At 40.5% G+C, this 25,483-nt stretch overlaps 1 protein-coding gene across 1 annotated transcript in view; it reads right to left on the minus strand.

The window, feature by feature from the left end:
* Positions 1–6,941: 6,941 nt before the first annotated feature.
* LOC137098784 (vasoactive intestinal polypeptide receptor 2-like) overlaps positions 6,942–25,483 on the minus strand; it is a 41,820-nt gene continuing 23,278 nt past the window's right edge. The window contains exons 4-13 of the mRNA XM_067475378.1: positions 24,778–24,869; positions 19,530–19,627; positions 18,529–18,661; positions 16,065–16,215; positions 15,304–15,364; positions 14,048–14,117; positions 12,745–12,836; positions 10,465–10,594; positions 10,256–10,297; positions 6,942–8,535 (exon numbers count right to left, since the gene is read on the minus strand). Of these exons, the coding sequence (XP_067331479.1) occupies positions 8,362–8,535; positions 10,256–10,297; positions 10,465–10,594; positions 12,745–12,836; positions 14,048–14,117; positions 15,304–15,364; positions 16,065–16,215; positions 18,529–18,661; positions 19,530–19,627; positions 24,778–24,869 (1,043 nt within the window). The 3' untranslated portion in view covers positions 6,942–8,361. The remainder of the gene's footprint in view (positions 8,536–10,255; positions 10,298–10,464; positions 10,595–12,744; positions 12,837–14,047; positions 14,118–15,303; positions 15,365–16,064; positions 16,216–18,528; positions 18,662–19,529; positions 19,628–24,777; positions 24,870–25,483) is intronic.

Raw genomic sequence — 25,483 nt, forward strand, 5'->3', positions numbered from 1 at the left:
AGTGGTGAAGCCAAATGGGCCCAGGTTTGAATCCCAGCTGTGTGCAGCCTTTCTGTGTGAAGTTTGCATGGTCTCCCTTTGTTTGTGTGTGTTTCCTTCAGGTAGTTTCCTCCCATAGTCCAAACACGTGCACATTAGGCTAATTAGTGACTCTAAATTGCCAGTAGCGGTGAATGCGACTGTAAATGGTTGTCGGTCTGTGTATGTCTCTGTGTTGGCCATGGAGACCTGTCCAGGGTGGACCCCGCCTCTCACCCAATGATAACTGGGATAGACTCCAGCTGCCTGACACTCTAAACAGGATTAGCACTTACAGATGGATGGGGAGGGAAAAAACTGATTAACATGTATCTCGTGTGTTAAACCCCTGGTCAAACGAATCCAATCGATGGTTCAATTGGTGCTTAACAAAAGTCAGACACTGTGACTTCACTGTGGATTCATGTCATCATTCAGAGCCGTCCACGCTAACACAATGGTACAACTGTTGTTTTAAAGAAACACTTCAAATTCATTTCTCACGTGTTGCTGAATCTGACACCATAACCTTCCCTAAGGGCAAACTAATGTAGGTCTGCTTGGACTGTCCTCTGCCACCTTTGTCCAAAAGATTAGTGATGCAAAGATTCAGAACTTGCATCACTAATCAGTCTGTAACATCAGGCAGAAAGACCGGAAACCCCATTTCGGGGCGCACCGGCCGGGAGGTTTTGGGTTTAGAGATAACAGGTTTACTGGGAGTCTGGGTGACAATCAGGACCTCAGGAAAGCCAAAGGCAAACTACAGTCCACAGGCACAGTCCAGGCTGGAATAAACCAAAAGATACACAAATTCATACTGTGAAGGTTTGCAATAATCTGGCAGTTGGCAGAAGCTCAGTTGGCAGAAAAGGCTATAAACCCAGTGGTGATCCTACAGTCAGCCGGGTCCTCGGCAGAAATCATAAAACCACTATGCTCAAGATATGGGAAATACAATAAAACCACACACCCAACCACACTGCGCAATAACTTACAGTAATACACGGTAGTGATTTTTCGCACACTGTCCAAATTTGTTTTTCATCTAAGTTTTATAACCCAGCGTTCATAGCTTGACAGTCAGCTTAGTCAGATACAGTTTGTTTACACTGAATCATGCGCTACTTGCAATGGAGCGATAACTTTACACACAGTCAGTGCTGTACAGTTTAACTTTTGACTTTTCAGTCCTCAGAGGCCCCTACTGGGCCCCAAGCAGTTGCCGGCCTGGCCTGCTGGCACGGCCTGCCTCTGCATGAACCCCAGAGTTAGCGGCTCGACCTCCGGGCTAAATGTTGAAGTTTCCCTGGGCAAGACACTGAAACCTAAAGTTGTCTGCTAAACGACTTGTAATTGTAATTGTGAGCAGAGAGAGAAAAAGCCAATCAGGGCAGAGATCATGACAACTGTAGGGCAGATATGGCAGCAGGAAAAGACCAGGTCAAGCAACTCCACTTGGCCACTGATGTTATCTGGTCCAGGTGTCGTACCTGCCTGTCTGCGTGTCTGCGTGTCATCATTACAGTGCAGCATATTAATTCCACAGCTGTTAAAAAAACAATATGGCTGAACTGTGTGACTTTATCTTTTAACATTTAGGTTGTGAAAAGCTAACAGAGATCCTTGAAGTGAAGGGTGTGATGTGCCTGTTTGCCGACAGGCTGAAGGTCAACAAAAGCTCACAAGCGCAGGAAATAAATTTGACTTTCATTTGAATCGATTTGCTTGAACTTCCTCTGAGGTGACGATGCAAAACGTCGGCCCGGATGATTGACAGCCGCTTGATAGTTGCAGGTTTGGCCTCAGACGCACGTCTTGGCTGAGGCGGAGTGACAGCTCACCCCGCCGACCCCTCGGGTTGATTCCGTAATGACATGACCTGCCCTGCCGGGAAACCCTGAACCCCGGAGACGTCCAACCTCCACCACAGCCACGACCTGTCCACACGCACACACACCCAACCACATCCCTGCAGAGCTCTCCCAGACAAGAACTCACCACATTCAAGTGACAGGTAGAGGACAGAGAGAATAAATAAAGGAAAAAAACTTAAGAGTGCTGTGGCAGTAATGACAGTGTGTCCCCAGCTGTCAAAAAAACACCACATGGACCCATATTTTAAGACAGAAATCCGGTTGTGGAGACACTATTTGCTTTGCTTTTGTCATTTTAAAAAGGTTTCTGCTTAAAAACCAAAACCATATAATATTAATATAAACAAATAATATATATTTTTGAACCAGGACGTCCAAATGTGGCGCTATAGGCCCTAAAGAATATGAGGTGTCTGATGTTATTTCAGTGTCATATAGATATTAAACACATCTTTTTGTGGGAAAGTACAAAACATAAGCATTAGATCAGACCAGTAATAAATGACCAGGACTGAAATCTACTCCAAAAAAAAGAACTTATATATCTACACAGGCTGGACGTAAACTACAATCAAATACTAAAATAAAACAATCTTTCAAAATTAATGGAAGTTTGGGTAGAAAATCCCCACTGTGTTTCTACACAGCTGAACTGTAACTGCAAATACATTATGTACCATTCATAATAATGCTTTAGTTGTGTTTTGACTCATGTACTTTTGGGCACGTTTGCCTGTATTTCATGGTATTATGTGAAGAGGACGAGGAAGAGAACGGGTGTGACATCAAAAAGGCCTTATACAGCACTTTTATCCAAAGAGCTTTTCAATGTTGCTTCTCTTTCCCCCAATTCACACACATGCACAGCAGCCACTGCCATCGGTAAAATGCTGACTTGACCCAATTGGAGCACAGTGACTTCCCCGTCAACAGGAGGGAAGGACGTGGAGTCGAACCAATGAGCCAACAGAGTCTCCTCTTTGGACTCTTCATTGGCCTTTGTCAGCCGTTATCCCAACCATAGATACAGTGTGTGTCAATAGGCTGAAAAACATGCTTATAGTCAGTGAAGCATAAAAACCAGATGGTTCGGAAAAAGTGTGGAGTAAATATGAACTTGATGTTCCAGAGGAGAAAGTCACTGGTGAACAGATGTTTGTGCCTCACACATGCAGCAACCAGATGGCCGAAGGCTCCGTGTTTCTCACAAGTTCATCAACTGCTCATTAAGAAACATGGAGTTTGAAATATGTGACGAGTTCATATGAAGTGTTACCTGAAGACAGAGAATGGGAAATCAAAATAAAGCAAAGAGCTTTTTGTCCATATCGGGCTTTTCTGTTTTTACTACTGGCTGATAAAGAAGCAGTTTTTTTCCCCCTGTTGTGATCACTTTCTCCCTCTGGAGGGCTGTGGTTTCCATGCACAACAACCAGTGATGTGAAGCAAAGAGCTTAGTGATCGCCCCCCCCCCCATTACCCAGCCCTACGTTTCCCTCCCAATTAGCAGTGTCTTTGCCTCAAGTCGTTCTGTCAGCTCCAATCAGGGCAGCCTGTCTTCTCAGAGATGACTGAACGGGCAGTTCACCACCTCCAGGGCGAGGAGACCCCGAAGACGGAGCTTACATGACGTAAGATCCACTCTTACGTCATGACTAAAAATGAGAAAAAATGAAGAAGTTCTGAGCTTTAACATTGTTTTTTATTTATTCTGTATTTTGTTGTATGTGTTTGTTGGTGAGTGTTCAGTCAATTCGACTCCATCTGAGACCTTCACAGTCTTTAAACACAAAGCTCACGTTACCTGTTCTGAATATTCAGAAATTTTCATTTTCACCACACGAGTGTTTGGCTCATGAAATTTATTTTCTTGCACTGATTATATGTTAATAGTATTTTACAATTAACTACAAGGGAGTCAAACAATGACAGCTTCCTGTACTGCTCCTCCCGTCCACTCCTGATGCAGCCAACGATAGCAGTAGTGTCCGCAAGCTTTTGCACTTGGCAGGACTATTGGAAGTATTGGAAGGCCGATGTGTACAGGGTCCAGGACCAGAGGACCAGAGACAGCACAGTACCCTGCGGTACTCCTGTACTGCTGACCACACTATCGGACTGGGACTGCAATGATTGGATTTTCCTGATTGGGGAGACACTCTCCTCTGTGCAATAGTCCTATTTTGCCTGGTGTCGCAGTCTACTGGGGGACAGCAGGTAGTGTTGTGTCCAGAGTCGCATGATTTAAGTCCCCAGAGATTAACACGAGGGCCAAAGGGTGCTGTGTTTGTAGTTTAGCAATAGCATCTGCGTCGGCACATGGTCGGATGTAAACAATGACAACAACGGCGTGTCCAAGTGTCCAAGTGGGCAAGTGATCGGGATGCATCTGGGAGTGCTGCCAGTCGCTAGCGATTGCACATTTCCCATGATCACCGAAGGTTCCGATGGCTTATATTGCCCCTTCTTCCCTAGCCGCTCAACCTTTAGCTTAGTGCCAGCTCTGCAGCCTAACCTTGTCAGGTAAATGGGGATCAACACCGGCACGGGACTTTAAGAAATATGCTAATCTGATGCAGCAGAGATACAAAAAATAGCACACAATACACAAAAAAGCACACACAGAGCTGCTGGAAAGGCTGCGATTCACAGCGGCGCCCATTGTTTCCTAAAAGAAAAGCCCAACATTTATGAAAAAGTAAAGTTACAAAGAATTATATTGGCACAGTGCAATGTTTACAAAGATAACCTTTATCAATCATCGGCATGACATTCATGTTGTCTCAGTACAAATACACGTGTTCAATAACGACACGATAACAAGCATCATGTCAGTCAAGATTAAATATGAAATCACTCAATAAAATTTACACTAGGTGTTTTGTATATGGTCATACTCTCAACACAGTCACACAGATTTATACACTGAGTAATACAGTAACATCCTGTTGGTAACATTTTTGGGGACAGTTGTCTTAAAGCATACAGCTGTGTCAGAACTATCATAACTTTGCAGCAGTACTTTTTCATTATGCCCTATTATGCTGTATTTCTTATTAATTACTACATTTATTGAAAAATAGCCTTTTTCGCAAATGTCAAAAATTCTAAAGACTGAACAATTTAGTATTTCGTATTGGGAAAATAAAATTTAAACTACAAGAATTTAGTACGTGATTCAAGCTTCACTAATGTCCATTTTGTGCTTTTTTTTGTTACAGGTTTGTTTGAGACGTCAATCTCACTTTGTGAACTTTTGCTGTTGTACAAGGTACAATTTGGGCCACTTTCACATCTCAACTGTGGTGCTTGGCATTTTTTAATCTTTAACCCTCTAGTCTTCTCCACCTACATGTGTGAGGACATCATCTTTAACTGCAACTGTATTCAGCATGTTCGCTGTTATGCTGATGACACTCGAAATTATCTTTGAAACCACAAGATGATACTTGACAGATTTGAGTGTTATCTAGTAAGGAACTGAGCAGTGAAGGTAAAACACATGCCAAATCAAACGTGAATCATGACTTCCATAACGGATCGCTCGCGCCTTGGGTAGTTAACGAAAGCCACTGGTGCTTTTGACCTACAGGGTGCTGGTGGATTAATGGTCTGAGAAAAAGAAAAAAATAGAAGTACTGACTTACACATAATAAAAGCTGAACCGTCAGTTTGTTTTCCAGCATGTACTTTTTTTCTTATTCTGTATGCCTTAAGCCAAGTGTCATTAGAGGCTTTCGTCTTGGTCCAACAACGAAATAAAACTTGTAAAACTAAAATATACATGTAGCAAAAGCAAGCTTTTCCTTTTTCTTGTCATCTCCTGACAAGATTTACTGTATATTCTACAAGAAAATTACATTTTGATAGCCATAATACCAACAGCAACGAACAACAAGGCAAACACTGAGAATACCATGCAACTGCTAACATTATTTCTTCTCACAAATGAAGAATTTCTTTGTTTTTTTGTTTTTTGACTTTCCTGTATCCACCTGTCCATTATGGCTTAACTGGTGAATGTCGAGAAATGTCGGTGATCCTGTAAATTTTCAGCAGCTTGCTGAATATAAACAGTGACGGCTTGGAGGGATCAAAATGTTTGTGCTCGTGGGAGTGGATGCAGATCCCGCAGTAGTGAGAGTTTGTTGGTTTCGGTGAATCTTCACAAGGTTTCATCAATTACGTGCATTGTCTCAAAGAATATGAACAACAAATACTGTCCTCACACATCAGTGCAGACACACACTGATGTGATGCCCCATTACAAAATGGTTATGCTGCCAACAGTTATGCCTCAAATTGATGCCACCAATCTCAACAGAAGCTGCCAGTGGACACAATGTTTTCTTTTTTTTCTTTTAAATGACACCTTCAGTCGGAGCATCTGTGTTTCTTTATAACATAACAGATATAAATGAGCACAGTTCATTGGATGGATAGAAAAAAGACAATATGTCAGTACAGTTTGAGTTCTCTGTATTCACCAGCTGCTTTACCATAAATGAATCACTGCATTTGAACTGAAATAAAAACTCCGACCTTCAGATGGTCTGAAAACCATTGATTCAGTTTACTAAACACAAGTACAGTGAAAAGGTTTGCAACCACTTACGTTGTAATGGAAAACTTTTTTTCAATCAACATAATATTTAAAGCACATTCAGCCAGTACAAATGTTCAACATAAGAAGTACAGAAATGGTCAAAGAGTGTTAAAAACAAAGTTAAGGTAAAATATTATCTGTGAAAACATTTGCATCCCTGTTGACAAACCCTCTAAATAATCTACTTTAATAAGTAAAATCTGGTGTCTGATCCTTAAATAAGACTGTCAACACCTAATGTTTGATGATTGGCACCAGGTGTGTTAAATTGGCCTCGCACTTAAAATGTGGAAGTGGGCAGATGTTCAGACACAGTCTCAAGCAGTTTGTGGAGAGCAACAAATGTGAGGACCAAAATCCAGAAACTGAAAAAACTTGAACCCATTAAGACTCTTCCACGAATGTAAGACCAAGCAGGATAACTGACGGATGTTGTAGGAAACTTGCTCAGAGAGCTATGTAAGAAATAAACAGCAGGGGACCTGATAAAATCAACTGGACTAAGGACAGTCAAGTGTAGTCTGCACAAATCTGAAGGCCGTTGCTTAATTCTAGACATAACGCAGCATTCTTGGAGTATGCTAGGGAGCATGTCGACAAACCAAATGACTTTTGTCTTCTGATAATGAACATTTTTACTAGCTCAATGTGGGTTAAATATAGTGTTGATGGGGAAAAAGTAGCTACAGAATACAGTATGTTTCTGCAGCTTGGCTGGGTTCAACTTTAATGGATAAAGAAACTGCCTTTAAAAGTACATCGTTCATATTTTTGCCACAATAAGTTATTCAAATGAAATGACAGGACACGCTGCCCTCCAATAGCGACACGTTTCTGATGTGACACCACTATTAGCAGAACAACGTTAGTTGTTAATGATTTACAAAACCATTAAAAGTCGCAAAATCATAGCTATTAAAAAAAAGGGGGTTTGGTTAGAGTTAGGAAACATCCCAGGTCATCATTAAAGGACACCAACACGAGTCTCTCGTGTTAAAGTTAGACTTTTTTATGTCCCATCTATTCACTCTGATGTCCACTGTGTATTTTGTAGCTTTACAATAATGTCCTGCCTTCTTCTTTGCTCCTGATGAGGTGAGACTCATAATTCCAATGTCTGCCACAAGGATTTGTCACTTGATCATTTTACAGATAGGAACATTAGTCGTATTATGGCAGGTTTGACTTCCGAGCCAGTTACTCCAACTAGTTCACTTACACAACAGTAAGCTAGATTTCCCCTTTAGGTCACTACTGTCAACCCTACATCTAATGGGTGAACTGTTTTCAGAAGCGCACAAGAAGCAGCTTCCATCCAAAAACAGGCTAAGCGTGTATTTTTTCACAGTCCTGATTCAATTGCAGGGTTAGACGCAAAAAATCCTGTTTAGTGCAACCAGTGTAAATCTGAAGTGTGTGTCTCTGCCAACCTTAAAAGGAGAAATGAAATTGTTTCTCTTCCACATCCCTTTTTAAAAAATAAATAAATAATGAATTCACAAAAACCAAAGTACGTACATTTCATACCTTACTCATTTGCTGAAGTTCAGTAAATGTAAAGTTGTTGGCTTGTCTTTTTTCATCTTACACGGCTAACGACATAAAATCACTGAGTAAAACAGGTCATTGTTGGTAGCAAACGCAAGCAAACCCTTTTAGAACTGATTCAAATACTTCAGATCCACCTGAGGGACAATTTGAAGGCTTACAGAGATCTGTAAAGATAAGCTGGCAAACAATGTGCAAGTCCCACAAATGGTATTTCACCTCCTATTATTTGTAAATCGTTTTGAACAATGCCAACCTTAAGACTTTTTTTTTTATTTATTCTGTTTTTGATTCCCAGGACAACCCAGGTCCTTACAGCACTGTGGTCTCTGACTGCAGGATGGACTGGGTCCGGGAGTTGCGGTGAAATTGTACCATGTGCTCTGAACCGTTCCCGGAGGCGTAATTGCTGTTGGAGTGTTGATCTCTGCTCAGACGGCAGTTTAGACACATGCTCCTCCACTTTCTCTTCAACTCACCTTGAACCTGCAAAAATAAGTACAATAATAGATTTTAGCGCAGCTTATTTGTAGATTCTACATGTTTAAACATGTGACAGTTAATCCTACTTTAGCTCGTAATAGGGATATACGGACCTCTGAAGAGCTGCGACACATATACCATCAATCGTGCTAAAATGGCTTATTCAAATACAGATTGTAAGATTTCTAACTGGTTGTTGTGGCAAAAACAGTATAAGGCAAGTTAAGAGGCAAAAGGCAACTCACAAGTGAACGGTTATGGTGAATTTATTTAGCAAAATGGAGAAAACATGCAGCAGAACAGAACTACATTCAGATTTGACCCCACAAATCAACCTTCATACAATGTGGTCAGGAGTCTAATTAGCAAGTTCTTTGTCACTGTGTCCTTTTGTCTTCCATGTATTTAAGTCTTTGAGACTGATCATCTGTACTGGTTCCCTGCTAGGAAGCAAATGTTCAGATGTAGGTAGTTTTATGGTTGATGTGTATCTAACACACTTCAATATGGAGCCAGAGATAGGATGTCTTGCTTGGGAACAAAAGGTGAGGAAGCACTGGTGCAAGCAAGTCTGATACTGGATCTGTCAGAAGTGTGAAAACAGTGAAACAGTGTTACCTAGATTTTAAAATGTCTCTCACACGGATGACTTTGGCCTGTCTGGAGTAAACAAACTGACATTTTAACCATAAAGCCAAAACAGATGAAGAGAGAATTATCCTCTACCGAATCAGTATGAACACAATATCAAACTTTCTCTAAGCCACATAAAGTCCTGTAAAAGCTGCATCTCAATTCCTCTTCCTAATCCTTTTTCACTCTGTCTACAGTCCTTAACGCCAAGCTGGCGCAGAACCTAACTATCTGGACAACCCTTCAACGTGTCTTGGCAGGGACAAGTATCCAGTTGTCATTGCCTGTCCACAGGTGTGCCACAGGGCTTAGTTCTCAGCACTCTTCACTTCTCCATCAACACCATGGCTTTTCCTGTTATTGCTAAGTACTGCTGCTTTTTGTCTCTTCCACCAGGTTCAAAGCTCTGACATTTATCTGCAGGGTGGTCCGATCAACAGCGCCTTCCTACATGAACACCCTTATCCAGGTCTACAACCCCTCTTGCCCACTGCCCCATGCCATGTCGCAAAGTAGAATCCCTACACCACACAGCAAACAAATCCCAAGCAAAGAACTTCAAAGCTTAGTGGTCTGATTGTTTAAGACCACTGAGCTGAAGTTCTTTGTGGACATCTTAGTTTTTTGCACCTTAAGTCACAGCAACCACCAAAGCTGTTGGACTATAAATACTGAAACATTAAAAAAAAAGATTAATAATAATAATAAATACAGACATTATTTTCTTGATTATTTGTATTTTTGTCTTGTTTGATCTATTATGTATTGATTATGCAGTGTCTTTTGGTTATTACACTTCAAATACGGTGAATGTTTGGTTTCAGTGGAGGCTGTAATGTTTTAAATGATTTTATGTTCTGTCTGGTTTTCTTGTCAGATCTTACTCTAAAGCACAATTGTCCAAATACAAAACATGGCACATATTTAATGTAATGTCTGCTAACAAAACAAACATTTAAGTGAAGATTTTTTTTTAGACGTAACAGAAATTAAAATTCAATTATATTTTCTGGAGATGGATGTTGATTGAAAGTGGAACACTCAAATGTTTTAGTCCCCTATGATGTTGTTTCACCCAGCTGAAACTTACCTCGCTGTTTAGGAAACAATATAGAATGGACACCACCAGACCCTGTAAAATCAACACAATAATCTTAAAAATGACAAACATCAGATGCAATTCAACTTTTATATCGAAAACGCACATCACGATCATTAACACAAGCACTATCTCTCTTTTTTTCCAGAATAATTGAAGACAATAACAATAACGTGTAGTAAGATTCATTGTCATTGCACCTGAAAGGATCCAAGAGCCAGGTCAAAAAATATTTTATAATCTTGTGCTATAGATTCGCTGAGAGAAACGAAGACCACGTAGTGAATTCCAAACAGCGGGATCAGCAGAAGAGTGGATTTAGCCAACCTCCTGGTGAGAAACAGAAAGTTACAGTTAGTTTTAGGTTAAGTTGTTTTTTCATTGTCAATGCACTGTAATGTTCGTGCTTGTAATTTATTAAATCCACTGTCAGCACTGCAAAACGTTCCTTATGAGAACTCTGGACCTGAAATGGAGTCGCTGGGACGGCCCTAGTTAAAGAGAAACCCAAGACAATGTCACCAATGCTGACAATGTCAATATCCCATTGTACCCTGAAACCAATACTGTGCAGCTGAAATAATTAATTGAATAATCAACGGCTTGATGATGAACACAAATGCTGCTCGCAGCCTTAGGCTAATGACACACCAAGGCCACAATAATCATCCATCTTGGCCAAAAAGTGGCACATGAACCAACTGCAAATACTTCAGCCAATGGCTAACTAGCACATAGGCTCTGCACCTTCTGCAGGCTCGTAGATATACAAACTGGTTGAGTCTTGTCGACTGGACAAGACGCCATTTCAACAGCGGAATCAGCTGAAAAGATGCCGTCTGGACCAACAGGATTACGTAGCCAGAGATTTTCTCACATGGGATTAAAAATGTAAATATTTAAATAGAATAGTCTTCCTCATTCTTCAAGCCTTCATCAGCAGAAGCATTTCCTTAGACCTGTGTTGTTTTCTGGACATTTTTAATCTACCATCCAGCCTCCAGATGTCCCCGTACGTTTCCCCTAATCCTCTGTTCCCCAGGCTCAGCTGTTTTCACTTTGCCTGTCAACCCCCTGTATATATGACCCTCACATGGCCTCTGTGCTGCTGTGTACATCAGCTCCTTCACAGAGTGTTTTACGTTTCCGTCTGATCGTCGATGGACTAATCCAGCTGAATGCGCTCCTGTTTTTTTCCCGGTCCTTTTTGTTTGCCTGCTTACTTGAGGCTCTTTATTTCTGTCTGTTTACTTGTCTACCCGGCTTTGGATCTTTGGCCTGCTATTGTTGGACTTGGCCCCTTTGTTCCCCTGCACTCTGCTCTCTGTTAAATTGCCTGGCAGCTTGGTTCTGATGTCTGCCTGCCCCGTGACTCTGCCTCCTGTTTATCCCCGTCTGGATTTTTGCTGCTTGAGCTGTGAGTAAGCCTGCTTGCTTTTGATAACACTCATTTATTCACCGTTCCTGCCTGTCTGACAGTCTGTATGTATTTGGTTCCTCTCACTGCCTGGTGTTCAAATACATAAATAGAACTAAACCTGGGGCTTTTGGGCCCCCTGGGCAGTTGCTCATTTTGCCTGGTTGGCAAATCTAGCTTTGAGTGACACTGGCACAATGCTCACAGTTCACATTCTCTACTGGACTTTAAAAAAAACAAAACAAGTTTTTCTAGTGACGCTTATGATGCATCATGTGATTGGAGCTCATTTGGACGAATTTGAGCGTTTGACGTTGATGCACAAACCCCAGATCCAGAATTTGGAAATCTGAGATTAATACTCATGAGAAAGAATCTTAAAATGTAGGCAAAGTGGGTTTTGGAACATGGAATTCATTTGAATGATACATTTTCTCGTGGTTTTGTATTACTCCCACAGGAGATGGTAAAACACTCCCTTCTAATATCACTGTCTGGCTGTCAACTCTGCTCAGACCTACACACTGACACTGGCTCTTCCCTCACAATGACAGAAATTGCTGTAGCAGAGCAAACTGGGCTTATCCAGGCTTTTCATCACTTCTCGCCTCTACAGCCACAAGATGCAACATTACCTGAGAACTCAGCACAGCTCCAATTGAACTGGAGGGTGAAATCGCCTTAAGATTAAACACCCCACCACACACCGACCGGGCAAAGACTGAAACGGATTCAGAGCTGTGCTGCAGACATAAAGGTTTTATCCCCCCACTCTCTGGTTTATTAAGGCTGCATCATGAAATGCTGTCTTGTCGAATGAGTGTTACAATCACTCTTATCTCTCCAGACAGCAAACACTGAGGGGATAAAACATGCTCTGGGCCTCTCAGATTACATATATATGTATATATATATTTTATAAATAATAGAAGTATATTTTTAGGCATTTAACTGACAGCACTTACATGCTGGAAAAACAGGTGGGTGGAGATGGGATTTATACATCTCTGTAGCTTTTTCCTCCCAGTGCGTTTGTAAGAGTATTAAACCTACAGTGAGATACCTGTATTGTGACTGGTCGTTCCCACCCACGTCAGGACAACTCAGCTTCTGAACCAAGATGCGAATGATGCTGATGAACAGGATGAAGTTCACCTTGGAGACAGGGAGGAAACAACAGAACTATCAGGGCTACTGAGTCGGAGAAACCCATATGGGCTGATCCTGTGTTGCGGTTTTAAACATTTCTTCGGCTGCAGAGCAACACATTAAAAGACTAAAACCCCAACAAAACAACAGGAACGTACTTAATCTAGGGAACTGATGAACTTAACTGATGTAAACCCGACCCCACTTTCTGCTCCATTGTAAAATTGTGTGTTACATTCCCCTCAGTTAATGTCTGCACTGACGTCTCACACATATAATCTAATAAAACACATTTAACAACTGCTGATGTGATTTGATATGTAAACATTGAATATACATTCTCATTCAATTTTTTATTTCTAAGAAGGAATTATTATTTATATTATAATATATTTCAACTTTTACGCAATTTCACTACCACAAGTGTCAATGTCAATAGTTTTCTAACACTGAAGTTGTTAAATTGTGTTCACATTTTCCACCTTGACCTGTGTATTTTAATACTATTTTGCTCTCTTTTATTCTGTATTTTGCAACATAATTTTTATTTTTAATGTTGCATTTGGGAAGTTAACAGCTAGGCAGGTTCTTTGTGCAGTGTGCTTGTATACAGTATTTAGCTGACAGTGATTTATGCACACAATCCATAGATGTTGCAGTGAAATCATCATATGGGTTTCAGCAAATGCTTGAACTCTATCATTTTGTATTTTAACTTGCTAGCTGCAGATGAAATGGGAGTGTGTTGCATTTCTGCAGCTTGTCATCATGTTGTCGTTAGATTTTAACCAATCACTGACTAATTTAAAATATATTATACATAGAATATAATAAGTGTGAAGACGTAATGAGGTGGTCATGTTTATGTAATATTAGTCATATTTCACAATTTACAAACAGTTAACACTAATGGCGTGTTAACAAATTTACAACTTAAATTCACAGTATCTGAATCTTTAAACACATTACTTCATTTATGGACAGGAATGTGCTCATATAGAGCATATACAGTATAATATTCACCCAAAGAAGTAATATAAGGTTCTCAGGTGCAGCAAATTTGCTTTTGTACACCTTAATGCTGTGAAAAGAGGTTTCAACAGCAACATCTGAATCGTTTTTGACATCCTCCATTTTCCATTTGAATGCCTCTTCAACCAACGTGCACTTGAAACACCTGCAGACAAACAGGAGGCAAGGAACCTTAATGAACCTACCATGATAGAGAACACGATTGGTCCATTGATCACCCAGTTGGGTATTGGGTTTTCATTTCTTTCCCAGCATCTAAAGAGTCACACACACACACATGCACAATGTAAGTATTATAGCAAACATAATTCAATATATACATTATAATGTTGTCAAATACAACATCAACATAAAAGTGTGGGAGGGTTAAAATCACTGGGAGTGAAAAGCTGCTACCTACTCAGGGCAAGTTTAATTCTATTGATCCATTTAAACCACTTATCCACGCTGCAGGGGTTAAAGGCTAATCAAAGAAGCACCAAACATCCCCTCAGTCATGGTATAGTGCTCTGTTTTGAGAATGTCAAGACATTAATAGGTGGAATGAGATGTGGATACCTCCTGGGATCCTGGATCTTTTCCCAGCATGTCTGAAAAGGTGAAGGAGTCCAGGAGGGATCCATATTGTTGGCTGAGCTGTATTAGTGGGCTCATTTTAATGTGATAGAGCAGCCTACTGATATCAGAGCTCCTCACCTTGTATCTAAGAATGAGCCTTGACACACTATTAAGAAATCTAATTTCTCCTTCTTGCGTCAGCCATCTCATTCCCCAAATAATTAATCAGGTAATGAGAATAGGCAAGAGCTGGGAAGTAGATGGACTGACAAACAGAGGGCCACCATCGCACTCAGCTTCTCCTTTATCCTGTTTTAAGTTAGATTCGCTAACTTCTATTAGCTTTTTCTGAGCATAAACATAAGCAAAAACAAGCTCTCGTTAGCAAAAATGGTTCAACTTTTCCTTGCAATGCAATACAAAGTCATCAGGGAAGCCAATAAAATAGATGCAACCACCACCACCACCAAACAGACGAGCTCACACAACAAGCTCTGCAAGTATGCTGTTGGTTACGTGTTACATTTGAAGATGGGCTTCTGAATGGTGACCATTAAAGTGATGCATGTTCAGACTGTTGTTATACTTCACACTGTGGGGTTCTCGCTCTGTCAACAGAGAGCAGAATACACCCACCAAGTGCAACTCTCACAATAGCGAGCTGCAGTGTCAGCTGTAATAAGGCAACAGAAGCCGTGTAGATGTGTGGCACCGGGGTCACATTATAGCCTTTCAGTGAAAATCCCACCTGCTAAACCGTTCAACAGGTGATCTTTGACATGTCTGGAAACAGAGCCTCATTCCGTTCTGCTGATAGAATTTAATTTGTGAATCCACTGAATCAGGTGTTCACGATGAACGATTGGCTGTGGGCTCCACTCACCCTGAATCTTCCAGATAAATCCTCATCATCACCCACGCAAACACGAACACTGTGGGTAGTCCTGCAAACAGCCAACCAGTGAGAAAACATGTGATATGATGTCGGTCAAACATTAAAATTGCGTTTTGAATAAATGACAGTTAATAGACTTTTTCCAACTGTGTTACGTTTATAAAAAAATTCTATACAATATAAACATTTTCATTTTTACACACAGAGTCAACTTTAGCAACTTTTGTTTTTAGTATGTATTGAGACACATCTGTTCAACCAGCAAAACATGTCAGAATGTTTCAGAGAAGACGTTTTTTACAAAATAAACATAACTAGGCAATTAAATTGAATAGCAATAGTACTGAAAATATCAACAACATGTTCATTGATACACATATATATATATATATACATTGATCATTTGATTTTGAAGTACAAGATCCAGTTTGTCTGACTGAAGTGTTTGTGGGTGTGTTGAGTCACTCACAGCACTTTTATTGTTTGGGTTTGGTTCAATAGAGAAACATGTAACCTTTACACAAGTTTATTATCTTTTAAACAAAACCACAACCTTTCTGAAAGCTTGACCAAAAGACATTTCATTAAAAATGTGAGTTGCGGAGGAACTCAAACACTTTTGGGAACAGTGTTGGAGGAGGCTTTGACAGTGGCTTTCCACATGTGTTTTGGAGCATATTTCGTACTGTACATTAAAACAATGCTGAGGAAGGTGGATTTTTGTAGGAGCCAGTCCAGGACAGCCTTACCCCAGCCGATGAACAAGTAAACAATAAAGTGTCTGTTCTCGGAGAAGATGACGACGAGGAGCGTGTGGAGGTACAGACCCTCCACCAGCAGCCAGAAGAAGTTGGCCATGATGAAGTATTGGAAAAACACCAGGCTGGCTTTGCACCCCACCTGAAACATATATAGTCAAAGAACAAGTTTCTGACTATACACACTCACTGGCCACTTTATTAGGTACGCTTGTTCCAACTGCTCGTTAATTCAAATATCAAATCAGCCAATCACATCGGAGCAGTTTAATGTATATAGGAATGTAGACCTGCTCAAGAAGATCTACTGAAGTTCAAACCCAGCTTTAGAAGTAGGAAAACAAAAGGACTTTAGTGACTTTGAGCACGGCATGGTTGTTGATGCCAAAGAGTCTGGTCTGAGTTTTAAGGCCCCGCTGATCTACTGGGATTTTCACAGAGTTTACACAGAATGGTCGGAAAAAGAAAAAAGGTCCAGTTAGCGGCAGTTCTCTGGGCAAAAATGCCTTGAAAGAGGCGTGTCGTGAGAATGGGACTGGTTCAAGCTGATGAAAAGACAACAGCAATTCCAATTCAAAACACGTTACAACCAAGGTATGAAGAAAAGCATCTTTGAATGCATAACATGTCACATCTTTAAGTAGAAGATCTACTAGATGCAAGTTCTGTCAGCTAAGAATAGCAAACAGGCTACTGTTTGGGCAGTAGAACACTGGACAAACGTTGCCTGAAAAGCATGGATCCATTTACCTTGTTTCAATGGCTCAGGCTGGTGTAATGGTGTGGGGGATAAATTCTTGGCACATTTTATCATTGAATAACTTCTACCGTCGTCAGAAAGGTAGAATCACCAAGTTGAATCTACGTCACATAGAATTATTGCAGTTTGGAAGTTCGGGGGGGGGTTGTACACAGTACTAGCAAAATGTACCTAATAACGTGGCCACTGAATGTTTGGTTCTTAGAGATTCTGAGCTCAGTACACATATTCTTTATGGCTTTTAGTGATAACACGACATGAAGGAAAGAAATGCAACAAATATCAAAAGGCAGAATACTTGAGCTACAAGGGTATTTTATTCCGTGCTTAGTCTGTGAAAACATACTTTCTCGCTTAATAATCATTATTTCATACAATATTTGATTAACATGACATTTTTGCACAGGGTTGAATAAATACATTTTTTTTAATCTACCAAAATTGTATCACTATTGGAAAATGTGAGCGTTAATAGATTTCTCTCTATATACCTGGTCCTGTGATAGACTGGAGACCTGTCCAGGGTCTACCCCACCTCTTGCCCAATGAGAGCTGGGACAGGCTCCAGCCCCCCTGAACCTTAGAATGATAAGCACTGAAGACAAAGGCAAGAATGATCCTTTCATTGAACTGTATAGACTTTCTAGAGGCTGCAGTTCAGTCCGGGTAGTTCAGACTAGCCTGCTCCACCTTAATCCTTGCAGTTCTTTCACCAGGCCACAACAGATATATTCTACAATCTATCCAGTGTGAGTCTACCTTAGGGCTTCCTAACAGTTGGACATGGTTGGAAAACCTCAAAGCAAGATCAAATTCTGAAACGCCCTCAACTGAGCCCTTTCAATGCAAAGAAGCAGCTTCTCTAATCTCTGCTCCCTCTTAATATCAAAGCTCCTAACTCTGAGTGTGTCCAGGCACCCAGTGGAGGAATCCAGTCCCAGCTTATCTTATCAATTACACTATCTAGTAGAACCCTATTTATTTCTTGCTGGAATAAAAGGTCTGTAGTTTTGTGTCGTCAGCTTCACAGCGATCCAAACGGTCAACACTCACTTTATCCTCGACATGGCTGAATAAACAAATTCTAGCCTCCTCACCGATCTGAACTGTCGCTAATCTTCATGGCGCTCACATTTATGGAGAGTGACCGGTGCATTGATGAACTTACAAATCAAAAGTAACTTTTGTGCAACCAGACTTTTTTAAAAAGTCTGTGAAAACCATTTGATGGATTCTTGGTCTGTTTTGTTAAATCAAATGAGTGTTTCACAGGAAAAGGAAAAGTACTGTGCCAGGTATGTGTTAGTACAGATGTCAAACAATATGCGGCATCAATCATAATGCAGTACAGTATATGCCTTCGAAAGATTTCCATTTTCCCTACATTAGACTCTAAATGTAATTATGACATTCTGATTGTTTCCTGATTCGGTGGATTACTTTTATATGGTGTGTCAGATTTTATCATGTTGATAATGTTGAATCATATGAGATGCCCGGAAAAAATTTTCAAGTAAATAGAAAAAGTCCAATTTCTGTAAAACCTATTTTACATTTTCGACATCAGCATCCCATCAGAGGTCTCTCTTCCTATGGCTGTACTCTAAAAACAGTTCTGTTGCACATGAGCTTGCGGCTTCTCGCCCTCTGTGCTGCCTCCGCTCTGGGCGCTTCGGACAGAGGTGGTGTACTCACCAGTGACGGCTGGTTGGAGCACTGCGAGGTTCGGTTAAAGAGGATGTCGTCTTTCACCAGCACAGCCACTGCTCTCAGGATGAAGGAGAAGAAGAGGTTCAGGTGGATGTAGTTCCTGGTGCAGTGGAGCTTCCTGCATAGATGATACAAACACACACAGCACGGCGGTGATGGAAAATATGGAAAACATCGTGAATGCATTCACCAAAAAAAAAAAAAAGGTGTGAATACTTGTAATTTTGCCCCCCGGAGTAAAATTCTCTCCCTTACATGAGTTTCAGCTGCTTTGAACTGTGAAAAGTATTGAATCTCTTTCATATTTGAAATGCACTGGCTTCAATGTAAATATGAAAGTGCATACTCCTTATATTGTGAAGTAAATAGTGTAATTTTGCTGTTCATCTTCACAAATATAGAGACAGAGGAGAAACTGACTGCTGCCAGGGTAAAAACCAGCGTTAATGTTTTCAGTCTGAATGTCGACCTGTTCATCAGCTGATCATTACATCATCTGCCAAACTCTAGCAAAATAATGATGACAATGCGGATTTCTATCCAGAAGCCTCTAAATACAGAATACTTCAAGATTCAAGAGAATTAAATACATTTGCCATTGATCTATAAAGGGAAATTTGAAAACAGGGCAGCGACCTGATGGGTAGGCTGGGATATGATCCCACTGACTTCTACATCTCATCCTGCCGCTCCACCCATGGAGCTGCCTGATTGGGCTGATTAAATATGTGTCCATCTACTTGCCAGCAGCTGTTAATTTAAAAGCCAGAAAACCCAGGAGCTTTTTCCTTAGACTCTGCTGACATGTCAATCTGAACATGAAGATTAAGAAACAACACAAAGACCTAAAAACTGAGCTTGAGATTAACTCCATCCAATATTCTTCTGACAGACGTCTGACTGTCACGCATGATGACCCAGGAACCAGGACCCAGAGACCGCTGAGGTTTTAAGAGCTGTAATAATACTGACATAAGTGGTCTTACCGGAACAGGCAGAGGATTGCGCTCCCTGTGGTGAGGGCGATCAAAGACAGACTGTGACCCAGAGTGTACAACGTCTGCACGACCAGGTAGAAGACCAGCTATAGAGACACAGGGAGAAGTGGACAGCAGTTATATTCTGTGTCTAATCTACCAGCACTGAAAACAACTACGGGTTGCATTGCCAGGAAATTAGGCACAAGCATTCATGTCCCCTCAGGATGCACAGGATCACATTTTTAATTCAGCCAATGCTTTGGTTTACATCGAAATGCTAAAAGAAAAAAAAGAACAAAAACCCTTCTGAGAACGTCATGTGCAGTTTGTGTTATGTCAAATGTTAGTAATTTTGAGGATATTCCTAAATTTGTTAGAATGATGACATTAGCATTAGCATTAGCTGGGCATAAATGTCAGGTGTAGTGTATAGCACTTTGACCCCGCCCCCCTAAAAAGTGATGTTTTTTTATTTTCCATTTTTAATACATTTGCAAACATTTCAAACAAACTTCTTTCACGTTGTCATTATGTGCAGTTTCATATTATGGTCTGTAATCTTCATCTTTTGAAGCAGAGAACTGTGACGCATAATATGAATTTGAAAGCGTGGACCCACAAAAACAAAGGCCCTTGCACCTGCTATGTACAACTGCTGGTCACATTGCTATGACTAGGTGTAGACATTCATGACACTCAGATGATGAGTTCTAATATTTTTGTCACCTCTATCATTTCTTGTAGCCCAAATGTCGGTTACATGACCCTCTGACATATAAGGACCATCGAGTGCAAAGAAACTTCCTGAGCACATTCCTTCTTTTAAGGTTTCCGACAGATCAACCATCAAGTCAAAGTTGACCGTCTTTATCTTTTTCTTTCTTTTACCAATTTGGCTCCAGAGGAATCAAACTGTCACTGTGTTTGCATCCTCTAATGGCAGCGAGCACGGCAGAAGTTATTCAGCCTAAGACATGAAGATAAACTAAATGCTCTCCCTCAACACACCGTATACACCACAATCACCACAGAGTGAACATTTCTGTACTTAACTGCCTAAGCTCACATCCACCTTTCAAAAATAACTGAAATATCTCAAATAAACAAAAAACAAAACAGAGGTTATCAGCTGTCAGACAGTACAAAAACAAAGATGATGTTTGCTTGTCTTTCAGCTTTCCTCTCTCAACAGAGGCTTCATAAAACAAAAAACTTAGCTCCACTTCCCACAGGTGATGGCTGACAGAGAGAATCTGGCCTAAAGTCAATGCTAATAAAAAAAAATAAAAAATACTTGAAAGATCAGCATTAACATTATAAATAAATACAATGATGATGTGATCGGTTGGAACAAGTGGACCTGGCAGTATCTGGAGAATTCACTGCCAGTAGAGCTCACGGATTCGAGTTGAAGTGAACTGAGAGGACGTGGAAGGGAAAAGGGGAAGGACAGAGAGAGGCAGACGGAGACAGAGAGAGGCAGAAACAGCACAATGGGCAATTCAGTGCTGCTGCCATTCGTGACCCGACATGAGCCAAACAAGCGAACGGGAGGAAGGTGCAGTTACACAACATCAAAGGGTGGTGATGGATTCATTTCACAATCCAGATATCCTCCTTTTTCAAGCGTAGCAGACAAAGCCAGTGTTGAGTTCTGATGAACAGGTGTGAAACTTACATTTTTAAAATGATTTACTTTCCTCGAGACATAAAATGTTTATCTGGTGTTTCAGCACAGAAATCAGATGATAATCGTGCTGTGCTTTGAATCCTGTCTGAACAGGCGTTGGAAGATGAAGTGAGACAAAGTGTTTTATTGTTCAAAAGATTTTTTCCTGTTAGAAACTATAACCCAGCACGCGTCTTGTTATCTTGCTTCCTAAGGGGAAAAGTGTTTGAGTTCCACTCATATTTATATTATTCTGTTTTATTTTGCAGGTCCCATCCTGTGTATGTGACATGCAGCATTGTTCATTCCTTTTATTAGATAGGTCCCAGTCAAAAGTAGACAGGAAACATGAGGGAAGAGAGAGGATTTGACGTGATGCAAAGATCCCCAGGCAGATTTAAAAACCTGGACACTGCAGCTTAGCGGCAAGCGCTGCATGGCCAGTGGTCCGATTCCAGGTTCCTCCATGGAAACGTGCCCTCGTTTTGCAGCTCAGTTTGGGAAGTGGTGGTGTCCTCGAAACCGGTTCAGTAACACAACGCATTTGAATTTCACTTTTTTTTTTCACAATTTTTTTCAATGATGGGGTTTTTAAAATTACTTTCAAACACAGTCTGCTACTTCTACAAAGGTGTTTTTACTTTTATTTAAACAATGGAAAAGGGACATTTACATTCATTTATAGGATGAAGGTCCTTTGATTTAGTTCAATTAATTCCTGTACAAAAGAGAAACCCAGTGGCTGTCCAGATGATACATTAGCAACATACCAGTATGTCTGTTTGTTTAGTGAAAGAAATTAACTGTGACTGGCCCCAAGGGTTTGTCATTTTTCTCTTTTAATTAAATATTGAAAGCTCAAGTTCCCTCATGTTTTTTTGCATTCTGGGACCTTTGAATTCTTTCACACAATTTTTCAAACAGCGAGTATAAAAGGAGCATCCACCAAAGCCTCAGGCTTTGCAACCATAAAAACCTCATGAGCAAATTGTCAATCAGTTGAAAAAGAATATTTCTCTGTTCAGGGAGAATTTGGGAAGAATTTAGGTCTTTTACCACCCACGGTGGATAACATCGTAAGAAGATTCAAGGGCTCTAGGGACATCTGATTGTGTAAAGGCCAAGGCCAGAAACCATTTTTGAATGTGCGTAAACTTGGAGCCGTCGGGATGTTAGTGGGCTCGGAAGTACTTGGAAAATTAATACATTACACTGCTGCATCCAGAAATGCAACGTGAAACTATTAGACAAGGAGGAAGCCAAACATGGACAAGAAATAAATACATAATTTTGCCCCAACCTGCAAATTGTTCACGATGCTGTGTGAGAAATGTACTATGAAGGAGACCTACTCAGACTGGGGGGACAGGAGAAAGAGATTAGAGGGACAGAAAGACAAGAAGCCAGGAAGAGTCAGTAAATGAAGAGCGAGACATGAGAGTATAGAGCGACAGAAATGGAGAGGAGAGACGGGCCGGCGGTTTGTTTAACAAGCACAATGGTTCATTCAGAATAAAACCAGTCGTGACTGCAGCTTTAAAGGGGGGAGGGGGGGGAGGCAGGCAGCAATTATCACAGTCAAGCCCAACAAGGCCAAACATTCATCTCATCAAAAACTTTTTTTCAGTGGAGAGGAAGAACTCCCTTCAACGGAAAAAAGCTCCGGCAGAACCAGGCTCAGGGTGGGCGCCCATCTACCGTGAGCGGTTGGGTTGAGTGGAAAGTGGAGAGAGAAAAGAAAAGAGCAACAAAAGCAAGGAAATTGTTTTAATTGTTGGATCCACATAATGGCAGCATTTAAATGGCTACGCTGCATTATGTATTTAAGACTCTTTCACTTTAAAAAAGGCATTTGCATGCTTTTGGATAAGTAGTTATGTTCCCTACAAAAATGTTCCAAGAAAAGCCTTTTTGTGTTACCTGCAAATCACTAACCCTTCGATATCTCAAAGCCCAATTATAAGGTTTTAGTGTCCCAGTAGCAGTGTGCAGGTTAAAAATGCAACATGATCAGTGGTATTGTTTTTATCGGACCCTCAGCAAGACGGCAAAAAAAGCACTAGTTACCAAAATGATAAGGATAAAATTGTTGTTTCCAGTGGTGGATACTGCAGGGAAACAAGTGAAACATTTTAACAATGTACATTTTACATTTGGGGAAACATTTATTAAAAATGTTTGTCGGTTATGCTGAGCTAAAAACTGTATTTCAAGCAGTACTACTACTACTTCTACTCTAAAAATGTATATGAAACAAATGTTCATACTTTAGCATAAATCTTCTATCTTGCAGCCAACAAAATAAAATCAATCATAAAACACTGAAAGTTTCAAATGTTTCCCATTTCACATCAGACTTTGACTGAGCTCAAATTCATTCATTCATTGTAATAACGACTTTATCAAACGGTAACGTAAAAAACCACACGTGAAAGTGAAAGAATTACTCCCTAACTTTTTTCCTGGCTTTAAAGTGACTGTCAGCCCACTGTTTACAATTTACAACCCTGTTTTCAAAAAAATTATGTGCCTTTACAAATAAACTGGAATAGCGATTACATATGTAGCGAGTGTAATAAAATATTCATTAAATGGTACTTTTATTAGGCAACAGTGAGTTGCAGGGAGGTGGTTGGGCAGGATGGTGGATGTAGAAAGCACTGGAATGTCAAGCCAAAGAGCCGAGATCGATTCCAGAGGCCTGTGTCTGTTAGGTTAAGGCAAGAACACCAACAACAATAAAATGCTTTAATACCCCTGTGGTCACACACGCTGGACATTGAACGGCAGGACTGCAATAAGTTGCCTGGTAACATTTTATTCATATGTTCAGTATCAACCCATGTTGCAACGCGCCATTTACGTTACATGTCAACATATTCTCATTATGTTCACAGGAAGTGTAATATGGTTAAATTACACTTCTCTCCAAAACATAATCGTGTTTGCAGTTTAGTTTTATGTAGGAATGTAATTTTTTTTTTTTGATCTTCATGTGTCTAAAATCGTGAGGTACTGTACCTCAAAGCCACATGTTTGACTCCCAAACAGCCAACGCTTTAACAGACACATGAGACCAGCAATTATAAACATACCTGTTGTCAAAACATGTATTTAAATCCACATTGCAGTGTGGACAGTGGCCATACTGCCACTGTCTGCCTAAAGCATTGAGGGTTCAGTCCTGCCTGCCATTACGCAGCCATTCTGGGAAACGCAAATTTACAGCACCTTCAAACACCAGTGTGTTCCTAAGAGTGAAGGTAATGGTGTTTCCGATAGTGTGTTTTCATTAAATGACGCGAAGGCACACACGGGGGGTGCACAACCCCACATTTAAACATGGTATCACACTACTGCTGGGCATATTGACCTTTTAAAGATGCATCCCTTCACCGCTAACCGGTGTTAATTAACAACCAACCCCGCAGGCTTCGTCAATTACTGGCCACTAATGGTCCATGTTATGCTACAGTTTGTTTTCCTGCTGCACAGTCAGAATTCATTAGTGTTCCGGGGAAACACTGTTCTGACATTTACAGCAACAAAACACGAGGAGAACAAGAAAAAGCCGTCACGTGGTACCTTGTCCTGGCTCGTATCCGACCCACACACACTGGTGATGTTTGGGAAAATCTCCGACCATCCTGCTGACGTGCAGTTCCTGCTAATGTTACCTGTGAGAGGAGAAGAGATACACAGCTAATTATATTTACACCTCACCCCCACATCCACTGAGACGCTCTTTTTCTGAATAAGCAACCTCATACACATGTTATTCCGCCTCTGCTTGTATTTAGTGCAAACAGAACTAACTGTATCATCAAAGGTGGAGGGTTGGTTGAAAGGTTGGCATGGCTGCAAACTCAAGTTTAATTTTTGTTTAGTTTATCATTTCTTTGCACATAAAATAAAAAAACTGCATGGAAGTGAAATTAAAAAAAAGACAAGAAGCTACTAGCTTATACACAAAACACAAAGATTCATTAGTTAGAAAAAACTAAATCTACAATTTACCAATCAAAAATAATACCAATCAGTCAAATGCTTTCAAAAAGTCAACGCTGATCAACTGCACATCCTAATCCAAATGTAACGATAATGAGCTTTTAACAATATTTACTTTAACAATTCATACCTGTCCAACACAATATTAGAAAATTAGATTAACAAAAACACTAAAAGAAGATGGAAGAGCATATGGTATAAACGTATACGTATATATGAACACACATATTTGAAAAATATATACATTATGTACTGAAAGAATATTGAGCTTCCTACAAAAACT

This window comes from Channa argus, chromosome 14 (assembly GCF_033026475.1).
Source record: "Channa argus isolate prfri chromosome 14, Channa argus male v1.0, whole genome shotgun sequence".
In the NCBI taxonomy this organism is placed as follows: domain Eukaryota; kingdom Metazoa; phylum Chordata; class Actinopteri; order Anabantiformes; family Channidae; genus Channa; species Channa argus.